A 20,770-nucleotide genomic window follows, 5' to 3' on the forward strand; every position below is an offset into this window, starting at 1 on the left:
CTTCCTGTTTTTCATGCCCACAGGACCAACGCCTGGGCCATTCAGCACAGAAGGGCACTCTGGAAGGGCCAGAATTCAATGGATTCCTGCTCCAGAGTTGAAAACGTGGGGGATGCAGCTGTTGTGGTGATAAAAACAAGAGCAACAGTGGGCCAGTAGCCTTGGAGAACGGCTGCTGGCTCTACCGAGCCCAGCGCTAAATATGGCATCTGAGAAAGTCCAGCTCAGCAGCAGATGTGAGAGGCATATTTAAAGCCCTGTGTGTGCCCTGGTGTTCACAGAGTGGCCAGCCCTGTCCTTGGGGTACACGGGGCAAGTGGAAATGGGGCCTGCATGTGCCACAGTGGGCACAACCTACAGGCATGCACAGTTTAACCCGTTCCTGTCTGACTCTGGCAAGCAGCCAGATGGTTTTCAAATGTCTAAGTCATTGTTTTCAGGACTGATGGTTAATGAGGCCAAACTAAAGGAAAAAAAATCAGCAACTTCTACTCACTCCAGGCTCTGGGAGTGGTGAAACCTGAGAGTTTCTTAAAGCTGAGCTGATTTTTAGCTCTGTGGGTAGGCTTGAGGCCCAGAGCCGTGATTCTCAACCCTCCCCCAGAAGCTAAAATGCAAGTCCCTGGGCCCCTGGACCCTTGCCCCAGACTGTGGTTTAGAAGGTGACCCTGAATGTAGGGGGCTCAAGAGCCACTGTTGGCAAACCCCTGGCACGAGGGAAAGTGTGGGCTTTATTTAATGGTAAGTTGCTCCTAGACAATTTATTTAACTTAGAGGAGCCTCAGGCCCCTTAACTGTAAATTGGAGCTACCAAAGTCAGGCCTGGAGGATTTCTGTGAGGTTGGAAACTGGGAACGATGTATGAACTGCCCCTTGACCCCCAGTGTGTGGTCAAAAGTAGGACCAGCCCGGTTCCAGGAGAGCCAGCAGGGCCGGATGAAGGTTTGTGTGGCCCCAACTCAAAAATGCTTGTTTGCTAATACTTGCCATGCTCCCCTATTTCTGGGTCCCTCCCCTGCCTGGAGTGGAGTGTCAGGCTGAACCCTTGGAAGAGTTTTTCCATATTTCATCTACCCTCCTCAGGGGAGAAATGAGGAAGGGGGAGCAAAGTGGAGACTCCCAGGGGTGGGTGGCCCCTGGGCCAGGACAGCTCTGCCCTCCTCTTCCCCATCCCGGCTCTTTAGACACCTAAACTCTGCCTGCTGGCAGGGCCTGGCATTCAGCCCCACTTGCCTGGCCTCATCTCAGTCTCAGAACAACTGTGGGAGCCAAGGAGAGCTTGGTGTTGCTCTTATCTCCATTTTACAGATGAGAAAATTGAGGCCCCTTGCCTCAGTTCTTGGGCCACTCCATTCCACTTTCAACACTGTCCTCACAGTGATTTAAAAATAAAAAAATCCAAAGAACAAATATAGGGCTATTGTGCCCTACTGAAAGTTCCCTCAATTGCTCCCAGCTGCTTAGAGTCAGGTTCAGAAAACTTCTACAAAGGGCAGGTGGTAAATATTGTAGGCTTTGTGGGCCAAGAGATAAAAACTGAGGTACTATGTAGGTACTTATCAAGAGAGGAAGAAAGGAAAGAGAGGAAACACATTTCCATAAACTTTTGGCAATGAAACTTAAAGTATAAGACTACTCAGTACATTTTTTGGTAATCTAGTTCTACTAATGAAAATAATGGATTTTTTTTTTTGGGGGGGGAGACAAAATTTGACTTAGCTGGGGTTCAAAGTCTGTGTTCCCTGCCATCAAATCAATTTTCGATCACCAGCAAAATGAATGCAGATTTTATAATCATCTGTAAAAACCATTTTTAATTTAAGGGCCACACAAAAACAGGTTGTGGGCTGGATTTGGCCTTCAGGCCAAGGCTTGGGACCCTAGCTTAAAGGTCAAGTCTCAGTCCTTAACTGCAAACATGGCAGCAAGGTCTTTCCCAGCTGCTCCTCCGTAGACAGTTACCCTCAACGGCTTTTTGCTTCTTTAAACAGGTTCCATTTTTCTCACCCCTGAGGCTCCTCTTCCACTCCATTTCCAACTTGGAAATGCTTGTCTCTGCTAGGCTACGCTCTTTTCCTGAACTACTTATCCGGATACCTTCCCTAGGCCCCTTCTTCCCACTGATCATAGCATGGGCCGACAGCACAGTACTGAGCACTAATATCAGTTAGGGGCTTACAGTCTGCAATTCCCTCACTGGTCCAAAATAGGACGGACACTAGTCTTCTGATTATGTGTGTTTCCTGCCCCACCTCCACCCGAGGGCCAGTGGCCTTCAAGGCATCATGTTCTTACTCCCCACTCCTGGCCTCAGCTGGCTGATCGAAAGTGGGCCCAGAATCAAGCTAGGCCTCTCAGTCTTTCCCTGAGAACTCTCAAGCTGTGACTGAGAAATGGCACCATAGTAGGAAGTAAAAACTCTGGCGGGCTGGCAGCCATGATCTCCATCCTGAGGGCAGAGGCTGCCATGAGGGCAGGGGGTGCAGAGAGAAGCAGGGAGACTCTTGGGCAGAGAGAGAGAGCCCTGGAGGCATTGCAGTCTGGCCTTGACACATTCTCCTGAGGCTCTGCTGTGTCCCTGCCCTGCGAATCATGTGCCTGTCAGCTTCCTCGGAAACCATTAGACAAAAGACGCTCCTTTACACCTGAGATAGTTTGAGTTGTATTCTGTCAGTGGCAACCCAAAGACTCCTGCTTATCCTGATCTTGGCATTCTCTTCACTGTACCACTGGTTTCCAAACTTTTTAAAAACACAACAAGCCCCTGTTCAAACAAAATCTTACTTGGAAGCCCAAGCTGTGAAACATGATATATTGTAGAGTAGACTGCACAATACGGGTGGCCTGGTGCTAAATCCCCACTCTGACGATGCCTAGCTTTACAGTCAAGGCTGACACGCTTATCCTTTCACCTTGGCTTCCCTCTTTGAAAAAAACAGTAGAGGCATCCAACTTTTAGAGTGGCTAGAGGGCTTAAATAAGTTAACAGATTTAAGTCATTTAACTCAGTGCCAAGGATATAACAATCACTCAATAAGCATTAGCTGGGAGCAACTGCCATCCTCAGCTTCCCTTCTTCACCTCCTGCCTCATCATAACGTCTCTGGCACGTGTGTCATGTTTACATTATATGAAATGATTGGTTTAACACATCTTCCTGGTTTGACTAGAAAGTATCACAAAGAAGCATATTTGTCTTGGTTATTCATTGTCTTTCCCCAGGCCTGCCTAGCGCAGTAAGTAGCCCATAGAAGGTATCCAATAACTACTGTTGACCAATTGATAATAGATAGATGTGTTTCTCATTAAAAAAATAGGCACCCCTCAAGTTACTGAATCTGGTGTCTTTTGCAGCAGAATCAGAAATCATAAAAGGAGAAAAAGGCTTAATTTATAGGATAGTCCACTCAAAACTAAAGTTAATTCTTTTGCCTTGTGCAGTTATGTTACTTAACAGGTTCCTAGGGTTTCACCATTTTAAAACTAATTAATGTAATGAAAACACAACATGACAGAACTTATGAAATGTATTTAAAACAATAATAAGAAAATTCATAGTCTAAAACATTAATAAAAATGAAAACATAGGAGTTCTTTTTGTGGCTCAGTGGTTAACGAACCTAACTAGTAACCATTAGGTTTCGGGTTCGATCCATGGCCTCACTCAGTGGGTTAAGGATCCGGTGTTGCCCTGAGCTGTGGTGTAGGTCACAGATGTGGCTTGGATCCTGCATTGCTGTGGCTGTAGTGTTGGCCGGCGTCTACAGCTCCAATTAGACTCCTAGCCTGGGAACCTTCATATGCTGTGGATGCGGCTCTAAAAAGAAAAAAAGAAAACAAAACTTTGATAAAATAAAACCTCAAATGAATTAAATTCCAAATTCAAAAAGATAGGAAGAACTCAGAGTAAAGCAAAATAAGTCACAAGGAAAGAAAAAATAAAGACAAAATCAGTAGTTTGTGACATAGAGAATAAGAAGGCAATTTACCTGTGGAATTCAAATCCTGTTTTAGAAAAATTAACAAAATAGACAAACCACTAACCAACTCAGTCAAGAAAAAAGTGAGAGAATCTAAATGCAAAACTAAGAATTAGAATGGGAAAATAACAAAAAGTAGAAATTTAAAAAATTCATGAGACTACTTGGCAAATCTCCATGCAAATCAACCTGAAAATGTAAATGGGACAGATGATTACCTAGAAAAATACGGTTTACCAAAACGACCCCATTAGAGATAGAAAGCTTCAACAAATTTGTTTGTAGAAGAAATAGAGAAAATTTTCAAGGAATTTTTCTCCCCAAAAGCACCAAGGCTAAAGAGTTTTACAGGTGGTATAAACTTCCAAATACTAGATAGTTTTAATGTTGCATAAAATCCTTCAGTGCACAGAAAATAAAGGTAAACTTCCAAGTTATTTTTATGAAGAAAAACAACATTGATACTTCAACAAATATCACTTACATATATCAGTGCAAAACACTAGTAAAGAATAAATATTAGCAAACAGGATCAATATCAAGTTGAGAAAATAGGGGATTTATTCCAAGAATGTAAGGTTGGTTCAATGTTTTAATAAAATACAGACTATTAAGTGCTCTAAGAAGTATCATCTGATTATCTCCATTTATGGTGACAAAGCCTTTGATAAAACCCAGCAATTATTTCTAATAAAAAAAAACTACTCATGAAAATAGAAATTGATGGATACTTCCTTACCATGATAAATTATATAAATCTTAATTCAGTCAGAATATATTAACTGAGGAATCACTAGAGGCATTTTCGTTAATATCAGGAACAAGGCAAGGATGCCTATTATTTATTTTCTTTTTCTTTTTTTCCTCTTTTTTCTTTTTTTGCTTTTCAGGGCTGCACCTGCAGCATATGCAAGTTCCCAGGCTGGGGGTCAAGTTGGAGCTACAGCTGCTGGCCTACACCACAGCTCACAGCAACACTGGATCCCCAGCCCACTGAGTGAGGCCAGGGATCAAACCCACACCCTCATGGATACTAGCTGGATTTGTTTCTGCTGTGCCACAACAGGAACTCCAGATGCCTATTATTTCCATTATTATTTGTTATTGTACAGGAAGACTGAGCCAATTCAATTAGACAAAATAAATCAATCAGAGGCATGAAAATTTGAAAATGGACAAGTAAAACTTATCTGTTGCAGATGATGTAATAGATATACCTGGAAAACTTGAGAGGATCAATGTTCAAAGTAATTCAAGCAAGAAAAGAATTAAGCAAGCTAGAAGAATATAAAATTAACACAGAGATACCTTCATACACATAAAAATAAGCAGTCAAAAGGTATAATGGTGGATAAAACTCCATTTATGATAGCGTTAAATAAGATAAAATGCTTAGAAGTCAACTTAGTAAAAATGCACACAACCTATATGAGGAACATGTTAAAATGTGGCTGAATGATACAAAAAGAGACATGAACACATATAAAGACAACACTTGTTCTTTGGCAGAGTGACTCAACATCATAAAGATCTCAGTTCTCCTGAAGTTTATTTACAAATAACACAATTCTCCAAAAAATACTACCAAACTTTTCACAGAGCTTGACAAGTTGATACCAAAATTCATGTGGAAAAATAAGCATGCCACAATATCTAGAAAACATGATATTCTAGGAGGTTAACAAAAAAAAACATGAGGAGAATCTAATCCTTCCAGATGATATATCATGCTGTAAAATTTCTATAATTAAGGTAATGAGGTACTGGGATTCAAATAAACAAAGGGAAAAGTGAAATAGAAAGAAATCCAGAAATATACTCAAGTACACGTGGAAATGTACTACAGGATGAAAGTGTTAGCTCAATGGAGCATAGATGGAGTCTTTAATAAAATGGTTCTGGACAACTTCATAGTCATTTGGGAAGAAGATAACATTAGATCCATACCTCATACCATCCAGACAAAGTACAAATTTAACAAGAAGTAAACATAAGTACTAGAAGAATGCATGGAAGTTTCTCTCTAAACTAGTGTACAGAAAGAATATAATAAAATAAGATTGATAATTACACTATGTACACATTTTAAATTATTTGCAAAGTAAAAAAAATTTTGCTAATTCATTTAAAAATCTATGTGCATACATGGATTTTTTTGTACCCCAAAAGTGCTAGCTGAGATCAACTGCAAAAGTGATGTCATCTTACCTAATAAGCCAGCTGTTAAGTTGCATTTATTTATTTTAATTTTATTTTATTTAAATTTTATTGGTGTATAGTTGCGTAGAGTTGACTTACAAAGTTGTCTTCATTTCATGTGTATGGCAATGGAGGTATATATATCCTTTTTTCCCCATATAGGCTATCACAGACTATTGAGTGGAGTTCCCCGTGCTATACAGTAAGTACCTCCCAGAGGTATGAACAGTGACCTCCTTGTTAGTTATCTGATTTATATATAGCAGGGTGTATATGTCAATCCTAAGCTCCTAATTTATCCCTTCCCTCTACATTCCCCTTTGGTATCCTGTTTCTGTTTTGTAAGTTCTTTTACTATTATTATTATTATTATTATTATTATGCTTTTTAGGGCCACACCCAGGGCATATGGAAGTTCCCAGGCTAGGGTTCAAATCAGAGCTGCAGCTGCTGGCCTACAAGGGCCCACAGCAATGCAGGATCTGAGCCACATCTGCAAACTACACCATAGCTCACAGTCACATTGGATCCTTAACCCACTGAGCAAGGCCAGGGATGAAACCCATGTCCTCATGGATACTAGTTGGGTTTGTTACCACTGAGCCACAATGGGAACTCATGTTTTGTCAGTTCTTAATGCTGCATTTAAAAAGAACACAGTGGAGGGATAGAAAGTGACCTGTGGTGAAGGATGGGACAGCTTTCTCTGTGTTAGCTGCACTGCAGCTTTACCTTCTTCAATTTCTTGTCGGCCCCGCTCTGGTTCCCTTGTGCCAGGTCGGCCCCACCCAGGAGCCGGTAAGTCTCTGCCACCTCAGGACTGAGATCACCAAACACTGCCACTTTAGCCTCCAGGGACTCTCTCAGGATCGAGGTGGCTCTCTGTGAAAGTAACAAAACGCTTCTGGTTAAACAACAAGTTCGAAGGCAGATAAAGATCAGTGCCTCCTAATAAAAAGATGTTAACAGCTGTGTATTTTCACTTTTTAGGGGGAAAAGTTTGGGTAGAATGTCTCAGGAGCTACACCTACTTTCCTCCTTAAGTAGGAATCAGGAAATAAAACACATAAGGGTGGGAATGGTGTGAACTCTGCGACTGTATAAAGGACCCCTGGAGAAAAAGCCACCTCAGATGTTACAGGAACTCATTTCAGTAAGAAAAAAAAGCTAACGGGTACTGGATCATGTCCTTTATGTGTCAAAAATTGTGTTAAACAGTTCACACAGGTGAATTCATCTAATTTTCAGTCTCCTCATATGACAGAGGAGGAGACTGAGGCACAGAGCAATCAGGAAACTTGCTCAGAGACAGTTCATCAGTGGCAGACCCAGACTGAATTCTGCCAGTTTTAATCCTTCTTAGTTTCAGGCTCCTCTCCCTCTGTGCACAGTGACATTCTTATGTAAGTGAAAACTACAGAGTTTCCTGGCAATTTATTTACTCGTGGAACATATTCCAGGGTTTTCTATTTCTTACAAGAAACAGTTCAGGAAACCAAAAGCAAACATTCCAACATAGTGAAAAGTTAAATATATTTGACATTTTGTTTGGTTTATGTGATTTATTTATACCAACGTGGAATAAAAAATATGAGTTGGTATTAATCTCTTCAGTCAGATATCAAGACAATACAGAGGGAAAACCATGTTGGTCTCTGCTATATCTCCTGAAAATCTTCCACATCTTTGGGGAGAAAACACCTTTACAGTTACATAACACAAATGCCAAATTTAAGAGCCGAATAAAGCAGGAACCAGTGAAGAAGTCTTGCCCACCACACACCCCTGCAGGCAATGCTTGTGTTCCCCAGACAGAGGTGTCAGCAAAGCCTTTACTCAATTTACTGGCAAGAATATGATTTAGGTTCTGGAGGAAGGATCAGGCAACAACAGCAAAGGTACTGATAAGGCAGAAACAATTTCTTAGGTGGGGAGTTAACTGACTGCTGGGGAAGAGAAACTGTGTAAATTGTGAACTGTGTGACCCAACTTAGTACCCAAGGGACCTGCCTGATGCTAAAGCCTGTCATGTCCCTTGTACCATGTCCCTCCCAGTATCTGTGATCAAGTGTTGGATTTGGCAGCTTTTCCATGAAAACTGGTTGTCAGGCCTGGAGCAGCCAATGATGGAAACAAGCCAGTCTCCTTTTCCTAAATGAAGCTCTCAATGCCATTTACAGCCTGACCATGGAAACCAGACTTGGATGTGCATGAACTTCAATGGCAAGCTGAGACGCCACATGGGCATGGGTTGAGACGAAACAGACTGTGGTAGTGTCTGAGGGTTAGAGAAGCTTAATGGAAGGGAGTAAGGAATAAATAGGATTTAGGGGGGCTAAGAAGGGGGCATGGGAATCTTGGGGCACAGGCGGGAGGTGGGAGTAGCACATGGCATGTTCAGGGCCAATGAGCACACATGTTTGACGGCAGCAGAGAATGTAGGAAGAGAGCAGCTGGAGATAAGGCAAAAGTCATGGGCTGGGTCTGGTGAGAGGGCCTCCACGCCAGGCTGAGCAGTTTGAGTTTGGATTTTCTTATGGGAGAATAAGAAGCCAGAGCAGAGGTTCTTGCGAAGCAGAGCAGCACTACTAGAAGAGTGTTTTTACACAGAGTATTTTAACCTGTGGCCAAGTGATGTTCGCTTACATTTTCCTCATTTCTGGACCACATGTAAGCTGTGACCACATCTGGGGGTGGTCTGAGCACAGCCCAGCTGGCTGACTCCAACTGGAACCCACAGTGAGAAGTCTGCCTCAAGGGTGAGCATGAACCAAGGTGCCATGTTTGGTTGGACAGGTTGTGTCACATACAGGGATGTCTGGCCAGAGAAGGAGGAGGCCCGAAATCAGCCCATGTTCCTCTCTCTAAGCTGTGTGCTCTGGCATGGGCTGTGTCCACCTGGAAAGGAGGCAGTTTTGTCTCTTATTACAAGGCACTCAGAAGGTAAGCAGAGACCAGAGAATGAAAAGAGCCAGTTTGCTAAAATCTCCAAGGGAGGCCTCAGGAAGTGAGGCACATCTTTAGATCAAGGCCACTGATCTGGGTTACTTGGGCAAGGGCAGCGAGGTATAGCATCAGAGACAGCAGGCACCAGGGCAGGAAGCCAGACAGGAATGGGGAAAAGGGTGGACACTTGTGGTGGCCAGAGCAGTCAGACAGCTCATATCCAAGCATCCAGCCACCCATCTACCCAGAGCTCCCTGACCATGAGCAACAGGCTCCCTGCTCTCATGGAATCTGGTCTGGTAGGGGAGAGGGAAGAACCATCCACAAGATATTATCATTAAACACTGCTGTGTTAGAGCATTATATCAAACAGGAGTCTGTGATGAAGAAGAGTGGGGAGGGAGGAATCAGGCCAGGTGAGTCCCAAAGATTAGTGAGGAAGAACCTTCTAAGAGCCTTAGAAAAAGCTGGCACTGCCCAGAAGTAGGGATTAGAAAAGGCCAATGTGGCCAGAATACCAATCAGGGGAGGGGGCAAAAATAAGGCTGGGAATGTCAGCAGAATCTGGATCGTGCCAGGTATGGTGGGCAATACAGGATGCTGGCTTATCTTAAGGGCACCGAGAAGCCAGGGGGGTATTTACCATTGGGTGCTCACAGATCAGATCTGCTTTTTGAAAAGATCACCATGGCCTCTTTATTCAGAATAAATTAGAAAACTGTAGGAGTGGGAGCAGAATCTGGAGGCCAGAGTCTGTTGGAGTGGTCCAGGAGGGAGATGATGACTGGCAGAGGTAGAGATGGCAACCAATGGATGGATTCAATGGGCACTTTGGAGGTAAAGATGGCTGGTGAGCTGGAAGGGGTGAGGCATGATGGGGGCAGACTTCCCCTAGACTTCTGACCTGAGCACTCCTCACAGAACTTCTGGAGGTGTTCTAGAATTTGAGGTTCCCGAAGGCCCCTCTACTTGGCTGGGTGATCCATAAAAACACAAAATTCCATTTGTTATGGCTGCTGTAGCCCTACTTTGGCCTGAGGAAAATGGGTGCATCTAGCTGAAAAGCCTATGTCACTTAAACTCACATCAGCTGAAGGGTGGAGGATTAAGGGTTAGGAGAGAGCTGTTGGGGAGGAGGTCTGCAAAACAGCAGAGAAAAGAAAAAGGTTTTCATCTCAAAGATTTGCCTTGATGGGTTAGAGTTGGGGAAAAAAAAATCTGTGTAAATCGAACCCTAGCATGTGCCTTTCTGGTAGTTGTTAGGTTTGTATGGAATAAATTCCCAAGGGTGTAACTACCAATGAATATAAATCTTGGGTCTGGTTCCACTTTGACAAGCCATGGAAAACATGCCTGCGTGGTTCAGTGGACAGTGAGCTGTAGCTTCTGTGCTGTGACACTCTCATTAGAGATGTAAATTCCATCCATTAGCCAAGATAAGAGATGAATTAGCCACATTAACCGCCGCCTGCTATGCCAGCTAGAACCATAGGCTGTGAAAAGCAGGGTCTGTCCACTGGGTTCTCAAGGCTCCTGGTGCTTTAGGATGGACACGGCATCTACCTTCTCATAAACTTTTTTGTTTCCCAAGAGCAAGTGTGTGGGACCCGCCTAAGAGTGGCCACCTGGCCTTATTTATCCCTCTCCCCATAGAGCCGGGCCCATTCCCTGCAAATAGCAGATGCTTCATGGATGCTTGGATATCAACCGCGTCGCCCATGTAAATAGTCAACTGTGGTCCCAACTCACTTACCTCTTTTTGCCCAGTGACTTGTAGAAAATGGCAATAATCGTCTTGAATGGAAAGAAATTTGGCTTTTCCCATCCCTTTGGCATCCTTAAGATGAGCTAGGCTCTCCTCAAAATACTGCTTGGCCACATCTGAAGAAAAACATGGTAACAACAACTTTGAAAATTGCTCCCAGACTTGAAATGGAAACAAAATAACTATGCATTTAGTGAGGGTGAACTATCTGAAAATAATAAGTAGTTGAACAAGAGGATCTGATTAAGGAAACTGTCTTTTGCCCATTAATCTGTTTTATCAGAAAAGATTCAGTTCTCAGAAAGATACAGCAATTTATCTTCCTTGGTTTTCATATGTCTCAGCTCTCCCAGGGATACAGTAAGCAAGGTTAAGGCAAATGGGGAGACTATGCCTCAGATCTGACACATCAGTAAGTTTCAGGTTGATTAACCATTAATTCTTTCTAGAATTCTGGTTGCTTCTCACTGAGGTTTGGACTCCAAGGGCTCACTGACTTCAACAGACTCTGTGATTTTGGAACTGATGACACTAAAATGGCTGGCATGCTGCTGAAAGAAAAACTCCAACAACTGAGAAAACATACTGGCTACAATACAGCTATTTATATATAGCTGAATATGTTTTTATTTATATATGTACTTTTAACAAAAATATTTTTAAACATATGCCAATCTTGAAAGCAAGAAAAGGAAAATCTTCGGCATGGAAAATGAAGAAGGAACTAAAAGCCAGGGCAGCAAATGGCAGCTGAAGCTGAATAATCCATGAGGGGAATAGGAAAGAGGTGTATTCTGGAGTTCCCTGGTGGCCTAGTGGTTAAGGACTCAGAGTTGTCACTTCTGTGGCCTGCGTTACTGCTGTGGCGCAGGTGTGGTCCCTGGTCTGAGAACTTCTGCATGCCATGGGCATGGCCAAAACCAAAGCAAACCAAAACAAAAAACAGAAAAAAAAGGTATATTCCAAAAGGCCGGGGGTTTTATAAGCCTTAGTGGGCCTGGAGATGAGGCCTGAGGCCTATGTGAGGTAGAAAGCTAGAACAGAGCTCCCTGAAAATAATCCAGCGTGGCAAGCAGATTTCTAGGGTGACCCCAAATGATTCCCATCCTTGTATAATGCTCTCCTCTTTGATTATGGGTGGAACTTGTAAGTATGCCGAGATATTACTCTTGTGACAAGGTTATATTATATTGACACAGTTGACTGTGAGAAAGTGAAATTACCCCTTGGGCCTAACTTAATGACACAAGCTCTTTAAAAGCAGAGTTTTCTTCAGCCGATGGCACAAAAAGAAGGCAGAGAGATTCAAAGCATGAGAGGGGTTTGAAAAGGAGGTTCTTCATTGCTGAGATGGACCATGGTATAAGGACCCAAGAGTGGCCCAGAGGACCTGAGAGAGGTCTCTGGCCAATGGTCCACAAGAAAATGAGGACTTTAGTCCTACGACTGCAAGGAACTGAATTCTGCTAGTGACAAGAATCAACTTAGAAAAGGACCCTGTGCTCCAGATGAGATTGCAGCTGGATGAAAACTTGATTTTACATTGAGCGGAGAAGCCAGCCTTACCATGCTAGCCTTCTGACAGATATGTGGGCTTAAACTGGGTGTTTAAACAATGAAACTTTGCTTTGCGGCAAAAGAAAACCAATATAGCCAGGAATTCCTAAAACTGAGATAAGAGCAATTGCACTAGTCCAAAGGGAGGCCTCAAGGCTGTCCCTCCAGAGGCCATGGCCAGAAAAAGAGCATCTGAAAGAAACTGAGACAGTACACATGGGCGCAAACATATGTGAGGGCTGAATATGCACCACCTCCTTGGTTTGGAAATTCTGAACCAGTAAATTAAAGCAGAAACTACTCTGAAAGTGGAAAAAGTATAGGCCTTCAGCACAGGGGTGGCAAACTGATTCTATAAAGGACCAGATGGTAAAATACCTTGGGCTTTGGGGCCCAAATGATCTGTGTTGCAGCATGAAAGCAGCCAGAGATGACATGTGAATGAAAAAGCCTGGCTGTGTGCCAAGAAACTGCTTACAAAATGGGTGGTAGAGCTGGATTTGTCCCTGGGGCCATGAGTTTGTTGACTCCTGCTCTAGCAGAGGAAAATGTCATGTTTTCCTCCCTCAGGGAACATGGGATCCCCTCTGAGATCATGCTGGAGACAACCTCACGGTGACACACGACAAGGACACAAAGCTTGCTGGGGAGGAAGATGACCCATCTGTACAGTGGTCTACTTGACATTTCCACTTGGAAATCTCTTACATACTGTGTAGCACAAATGCCTATGTGCAAAAAGATAAAAGGTAATCTTGTGCTTCTTTAGATTTCCTATGTATTTGGTTATTTCCCCTTTATCACCTCTAATTTGGTATTCGTGATTTCTCCCCATATTCTTGATAAACAGGACAGTGCTATACCTATTTTAACACTTTTTCCAAAGAGGGGGCTCTTGAATTAATTTTGATGTGAGGAGTTCCCATTGTGGTGCAGCAGAAATGAATCTGACTACTATCCATGAGGTTGTGGGTTCCATCCCTGGCCTCTCTCAGTGGGTCAGGGATCCAGTATTGCCGTGAACTGTGGTGAAAGTCACAGACATGGCTCAGATCCCGCATTACTGTGGCAATAGTGTAGGCTGGCAACTGCAGCTCTGATTTGACCCTAGCCTGGGAACTTTAATATGCTGTGGGTGTGACCCTAAAAAGCCAAAAAAAAAAAACCAATTTTTTTTTTTTTGAAAGTGACTGCCAGGTGCTTCCAAAGAAGCCCCCATGAATACAGTGCTCCAGAATTCATGGAGGAGCAAGAATGGGACCAGCCTGTGCAGGGTGTGATTGTCTTGGAGGCAGAAGAGCATGTCAGGAGGGCAGGCCTGGAGGTCAGGGACTGCCTAGGTTCAGGTTCCAGCTCTGCACCTCCCATTGCTGGTCTTGGTTTTTTCATCTGAAAGGGGGACCATTACAGTAGCACCTCCATTATAAGCTGTTGTAAGGAGTAAATGGGTTAATGTGCACAAGTAACTGATACCTAGTAAGTGCCCCATAAATGTTAACCACTTTAGCTTTAGGGACAGTCACTGTGGTTATGGGCCTCCTTCGTCCATACTAGGCTGATTAGCAGGCACACTGGAAGCAAAGATGGACATGGAAAGGACAGGGACACTATGCAAAGAGAGTGGTCGAACAACAGAGAAGTCTGTGATCATGTCCAGATAAACCCTCCATACACCTCAAGAGCCTTGAGAACACCCCTGAACTTCACAATGAAAATGGTGCATCGCCAGAAATGATTCAAGAACATGTGATCTATTTTAGAAAGGAGAGAAGTAAACACTTGGGAAATGTGTTGTCAAATCCAGTCAACTTACAGAAAACAAGTAAGTTGCATTTATCTGCAAGACTCACTTTGCTTAGGATCTAGGCAGTTGCCAGATAGAAGCGAGAATTCGTCTGGGAGGTGCTGCCTACCAGAGAGGTCTCAGTGCAGGCTGGCCCCAGAGTTCATAACGAGACAGAGGCCTATTGAATTGGGGTCCCTGCTCCTCTCTTTCAATGGGGTCAGTGGGTGGGTGTGTGGGGTGTCTGCCCACTGTCATACCAGCAGATGGATTTCTAGGATATTACTCAAATTTTGTTCCTGGTAGGAGAAAATTTTACCACATGGAAAATGTTACATCTCTTTAGTCCCTGCTGACTCATGGGAGAAAATATTACAGATTAAATGCTCAAAGTAAGTATTAACTTTGGCTACATTGATAATCTGATGACAGCAAATGTGAGGATGATGTGGTATTTATTTTGTTGATTCTAAAAGCATTAGAGAGATATATGTTCCAGGTCTAAAAATTAACAAGTCTATTCAAGAATGGAGTACTGTTGATATTTTAATTTTTTGTCTAATTGGGAATTAACCAAAGAATGTAACCAAGCTCTTCTTGAGAGTAGAGATTTTTCTGAGTCTCAGCCTTGTTTCCTTGGAGATGAGCCTTTACTCTAAAGACCAGCAGATGAAAAGGGCATGGGAAGGAGCTGGGGCTGAAACTGAGTTTCTGACGTGGGCTTTTGCAGAGGTGGTGCCAGGCTCAGAAAAAGGAAGAGGTCAAAAGGGATGGGAAATATTTCCCTTCCTTCCTGGGTAAGGAGTTGGTCTCCCAGACAAGGTGGACCTAGCTGTGCTTGGTGCCTTTCCAGCCTCTTTCTTGTTAACGTTCTCCCACTTAGTATTCTTTTCCCTGGCAGTCACATGCTGATGCCCCCAATCACCCCATTTCAACTGGTCCCCTAGACCTAAGTATTACATGTTCTTTTCCTTAGTGTAGCTGATCTCACAGGATGCTGGGAGAAAGGAAGTCACTTTACCTAACTCATACTGGTACGTAAATGGCTCACAGCCTCTAACTCAGGGAGGCCTGGTCACATTTTCCAAAGAGGATGCTTGTTAGTACATTTAGATCTCTAGAAGAGGGAGTGGAAGTGAGGGAGGAAGGAAGGGGTCAGAGGGAAGAAGGAACTTATTACTCAAACTAAGGTGGCGTGGCTACTGAAGTGGAAGAAAGCTAGGCTTTGAGATGTCAGAGATGGGCCCTGCCTGGGAATCTGCCCTCTGGGGTCAGCTCCTAAAGTTGCTGCTTCCCTTTCCCCATCTCAGAGTCCTAAGCTTCTTTAAAGGTCCATGTCTCTCCCATTTCTCTTCCTGGGAGGTCTCTAGGAACAGACATGGTTGGGGGCATGGCATGGGTGGAGGGTTCTGACAGCTGCCATCACATACAGGCTGACCACAAGGCAGGCATCATGTCAGGACTTTGTGTATGAGAACTGCCTCGGGCTTGGGAACAGAAAAAAGGTCCACAGTATCCACTGTGGGTGCCTTCTCTGTCTATAAACTGGAAACGACTTTTATGTTGACTTGGGCTATAGGGTAATTCCTTTATTATAAGACCTTGACCTATTTTCCCCACCCCTCCAACCCCTACAAATAAGTTTTCTGATCTATGAACCACATGATTAGTCTTTGAGGGGGAAGGAAATCTGTCCTATTACCACAGCTAAGGAGTGACTCCCTAATAAGCACAGCTGGTTCTCCTAGGATCGGGCATCCCTCAGGAGGTCCATCTGATACAGGTGACAACAGGATTTCCAGAGGGACAGGAGGTCACAGCCCCTGGGGTTGGATGCCACTTCTCAGCATTGACCTTGTGCCTGAAGCTGGGTGTGGGTTCACAAAGAGCCACTAGTTTGAGTGCTCACACACATGGCCACTACTATCCTTAAAAACCTCCTCTAGAATCCTCAGCAACCTGATGCTGGTGGCCTCAGCAAAAGATGAGGTCATTTTCCAAAGCACAAGGATATGACTTAACTTGTAAATCTGAGCCTTAGTGGCACAGGTGTTCCAAGGCCTTGAATCTTCTCCCATTTTCATTCCTGCAGAAGGTTGGGGCTGGCTGTGTGTTAGGGTGAGGGGATGCATGGCCCAGTGGGAAGGGCGGCTTAATGTCTCCTGGCCCCTTCAGATTGTTCCATCTGTATGTTCACATACAGGCAAAAGAAAACCAGGCTCCATTCAAAGAGCAAGAGGAATGTGGGGTTATGATTTAGCACCCTGGAGGTCAGGAGGCTTTTAATTAAAATAAATTCCAGTAACCCTGGGCTCATTTTCTTGAGGCTGTCCTAAGGCAAGAGTTGGAACAGTGAGGACGGCTTTCAATAAGAGGCAGGCCTGTGGGTACAATGTGACAATTATCTTTTGTAACAGTCTTGGGAAACTCTGCGCTAACGGCAAAAGTATTAAGGACCCCAGGGAATTAGAAAATGGAAAGTCTCAAATCCTAGCCTGGCATTAACCCAGAGGAGTGCTATCACCCAGCAAACAAATAGATGGGACCCGTTTAGACTTTACTGAGAGCTGCCTGTGCAGGCAGCCACCCTGAGGCCAACTACCAACCTTTGGGGTCCACAGGGCAGCCTGAGGACAGATGGACGGAGCTCAGGACAGGCTGTCTCCTTACCAGGAGACCACCTTCAAGAGGAACACTTTCACAGGGCCTGGCAGGGCTCCCGGGAGCGGCAGGCCTGCCACTCCTGAGAGGTGGGGTCCCTGGAAGGCCATGGCTGTCTCCCGGGACAGGTTTGCATCAGTAGAGTGAGGTGACCAAGATGGTGGCAGGTTGGCTGCGGCTCACACAGGCTAGTGACATGAAGGGCCTGTGTGGTGCCTGGTGCCCACAGGGTTGTCACCATGGGGATCTGCCTGCCCCGAACATCCTCACCATCAGGAAGTTGACTGGGATGACCCCACCCCCCACCACTCAGAGTCCCAACTGGGGTCACCAGAGAGTGATCAGGTGTCCAGCAGTGTCAGGCCTGTTGTCACAGTTGCTTGTCTTGGTAAACTACATGTGATTTCCATAGGCTGCCTATAAAATAAGTTTTTAAGCCACGTCAGGGTACAAATAACACAGGCTTTTCTGAGAAGTTCTGAACATAAATTATTAGCCAGAACAAAAGTGAAAAACTGGAGCCTCATAAAAGTGGTTATCATGGAGCACATCACCCTCCCTGGGAGAGGAATGATGCTGCAGACTTTGTTCTCAGACACAAAGATGAAATATGGTTTGTGAGCAAGGCTCTGTGAGGTTTCACTTCTGCTCCAGGTTGTCCCTCTGTGAAAAGACACAAATAGCACAGACTCAGGGTGGAGGAGGCCACCCCTCCTACTTCTCTGCTGGCCTCAAGAGCTGCCAACCCCTGCAGTCCCACCTTTTAGGGCTTTGGGGTTCCCCAGACCTCTGGGACAGAGCACCCATGGTGCTGCTTCCTCTCTGGTTCTGGACTGTGGTTAGCAGGCAGTGCCTGGCCTCTGTGTACACCCTGCTCTGCCTCTAATAGGTAGAGTGAAGCTGGACACACCTGGGGGCCCAGTCCCCTAGATGGGATGCTCTAAGGTACTTTTCCAGAGGTTTCTGAGAGGGTTCTACTAACGACACTGGGAAACAGGGTAAGAAGTTTCTCTCTTCTTCTCTGGCCTCACCCCACTGGCTCTCCACCACTTCCCTTTCTCACCTGGCCCTTGGAGCACAGCGCAGGCATGGATGCTGACATCTGCTCGGAAGTGCAGAGGTACCAGACTCAGGCTGGCTGGGCATTTTGGAATAAGTAGCCTCGAGTGGGAGCTGAGGAAGGGTCCCTCAGAGCACACAGGGTGTGTGGGGGTGGAAGAGGTGAGGAGGGGATGAGTGAGGAGGAAGGAGAGGGTTGGGGGTGTGGCCAGCAGCAGCTTACACTCATTTCCACTGCAGGCCTATACCATAAGCCCCACTTGGGGGCCTCAGGTTGGAGGTGGGGTTAGGGAGGCAGCAAGGCAGCCAAAGAGAGCCATGGGAAATTGAAGGCCACCAGACTGTGGCTGCTCCCAGGTGGCCCAGTTACCTGTCAGGAGCCCACTGGAGTCGGGTGCAAGTGTACACCAGAGGCTATCTGATTTCCAGTCTCTCTGAGACACATGGGGCCCACAGAGTATCAGCACCCCAGGAACAGAGAGTGGGCTGGGGGTGGGGCAGGGCCCAGCCTGGGGTAGGCTGAGAAGCAGGCCATATAGGAGGAGCTGAGAAAAGGGATGACCTTGTAGGGTAAAAAAGAAGAGACTTCGAGATACAGTGACTACCTTCAGAGATTTACATATTTCATGTCTACTATATAAAACGTGGATAGAGGCCAGGACAAGTGGGGGCTGGGGAGACACACATATTTGTGCCTAGGGAATTCTATCTTGGGAATGCACCCCATGCCCATGAGTCTGTCCATGTAGCTGAGGATCCTACACTCTGGCCCCAGGCTCTGACGGGGAAGAGCTCGTTCCTTTCTGCTGTCTTTGGAGCCTGCAGAGCTCCCGGGCCTGCCAGAGCCCAGGCCGCAGATGGGGCCACTTCCAAACAAGGCTGCCTGTGCTCAGCGGGCGCTGCCTCTCAAAGGTTTACACTGCAATGTACTTGGCTTCAGCCCATTTCATTTTAATATCCTTTAGGAGAAGAGTTATAAACACAAGGCCAATGCCCTGACACTTAGCAGGGTTGGAAGAGCTGTTAAGACCAAGTTTGTCTATGGCTGCTCTGGGAAGCTGGCCAGGCTCAGGTTAGTGACATTCTGTGAGCCTGAATTGGGAGTCCTTATGCAATCACAACCCTTCATGACTTCTAGGGCAGTTCTGACTGCATGAGGAATGCACAGAGCAAAGGGATTAGCTTGAGTGTGGAGCCTGAAACACACTGGCTTCTTGGCCAGTGGCGTTTTGTTTGTCAGAGGGCATGCCTTCAATGGACATTCAGCAAGCAGGCTGTGGAGAATCTCTAAATGAGAAACTTTCCTCATTAAAGATTCTTAAAAACAAAAACAAACAAACAAACAAAAAACCCCTGTACTTGGCACAGACAGGTTAAACATAGGAGAACAGAGCCGAGATCCCTGTGCATGTGGATTTCCTTGACACTCAGTGGAACATGCAGATTTGCTCCCAGGGGATCTGGTTGGGACTTCTGAACCACAAGTGACCAAAATGTCCAGGCCAGAGAGTCCTGAATGGATGAGAGCTGGGCGGGGTTGGGAGGGTCTGGGGGTTGGTCCCCCTTAGTTGTCATATTGAGATTAAATTCCAAATTCCCCTTTCCCCTTGCTGAAGGTAGCAGAGGCCTGGAGACACCTCAGTTAAGGGTGGGTTTCTTTCATTAACGTGTGGGCTGTGTGTGAGGGGATAGCAGAGACCGCAAGGCCAGGCACCCTTAAACATGGTGGGATGTGCCTGCCCGCTGCCACTGCAGCTCCTGGCTGAGGGGGACCTGGCTCATTTCTGCCTTCAGGGGGAGGCCAACTCCAAGCATGGAACATGGCCACACCCCCTCGGCCCACACTTTTAGGCACTGGTGGGTCAGAGCCGGAACAAACTCTCTCAAAATGCCTGCCAGCCAGTTCATTTTCCACAGCTTTCCCTACGTTCCCACCAAAGGAACAAAGTTTCTTTAAGCTGGTTAATATAACAGGAGTGGTCTGTGGCTTCACTTAGCTTGTATTCATTTCTGATGTGCCCATTTCAATGGTTTGTTTGAGGCCTTAGGGATGAGGGCTGGTGCTCTTCTCTGCACCTGTCCCAGGGCTTCTGGGCGCAGGTAACCAAACAGCCTGAGCTGCCAAAGAGGCATGGGGCAAAAGATGGGCTAAGAGCCTGTGCATGCTCCTGGGCTGGCCCCTTCCCAATGGCACTCCAAACTGGTTTCCTTGGGCTGCCTTGGCCCTTCTCATGTCCCTTCTCTCCCCAAGGCCACACACTCTTTAGCTGGTATAAGCAGGGAGGGGCAAGGAAGGAAAAAGGGCATGTGCAGTGCCAGTCCTTGCAACACAGCACGGAGATCAAGAGCCTAGGCTCAAATCTACCACTCCCTTGGCTCCCGGAGAAATTGCTTCTGTGCCTCAGTTTGTCCATCTGAAAAGTGGGCATACTTGTACCAACCTCATAGAGCTGTTGTGAGGATCAACCGCATCAACAATTATAACACGGTTAGAGCCATGACAGGATGCGCTGTGTAAGAATTAACTATTGTTAAGAAAAAGACATCATGGACTTGGAGATGAGACTTGTGGTTGCCTGATGGGAGGGGAAGGGAGTGGGAGGGATCGGGAGCTTGGGCTTATCAGACACAACCTAGAATAGATTTACAAGGAGATCCTGCTGAATAGCATTGAGAACTATGTCTAGATACTCATGTCGCAACAGAAGAAAGGGTGGGGGAGAAAACTGTAACTGCAATGTATACATCTAAGGATAACCTGACCCCCTTGCTGTACAGTGGGAAAATAAAAAAAAAAAAAAGAAAAAGACAAATACCATA

At 45.4% G+C, this 20,770-nt stretch overlaps 1 protein-coding gene across 6 annotated transcripts in view; it reads right to left on the reverse strand.

Moving 5' to 3' along the window:
• The window catches only part of TTC23 (tetratricopeptide repeat domain 23), a 126,305-nt gene that overhangs the window by 32,353 nt on the left and 73,182 nt on the right, over positions 1-20,770 (reverse strand). For all 6 annotated transcript variants that reach the window (XM_021098378.1, XM_021098398.1, XM_013993223.2 and 3 more), the window contains exons 8-9: positions 10,879-11,006; positions 6,912-7,061 (exon numbers count right to left, since the gene is read on the reverse strand). In XM_021098378.1, coding sequence (XP_020954037.1) covers positions 6,912-7,061; positions 10,879-11,006 — 278 coding nt within the window. The remainder of the gene's footprint in view (positions 1-6,911; positions 7,062-10,878; positions 11,007-20,770) is intronic.

This window comes from Sus scrofa, chromosome 1 (assembly GCF_000003025.6).
Source record: "Sus scrofa isolate TJ Tabasco breed Duroc chromosome 1, Sscrofa11.1, whole genome shotgun sequence".
Classification (NCBI taxonomy): Eukaryota; Metazoa; Chordata; class Mammalia; order Artiodactyla; family Suidae; genus Sus; species Sus scrofa.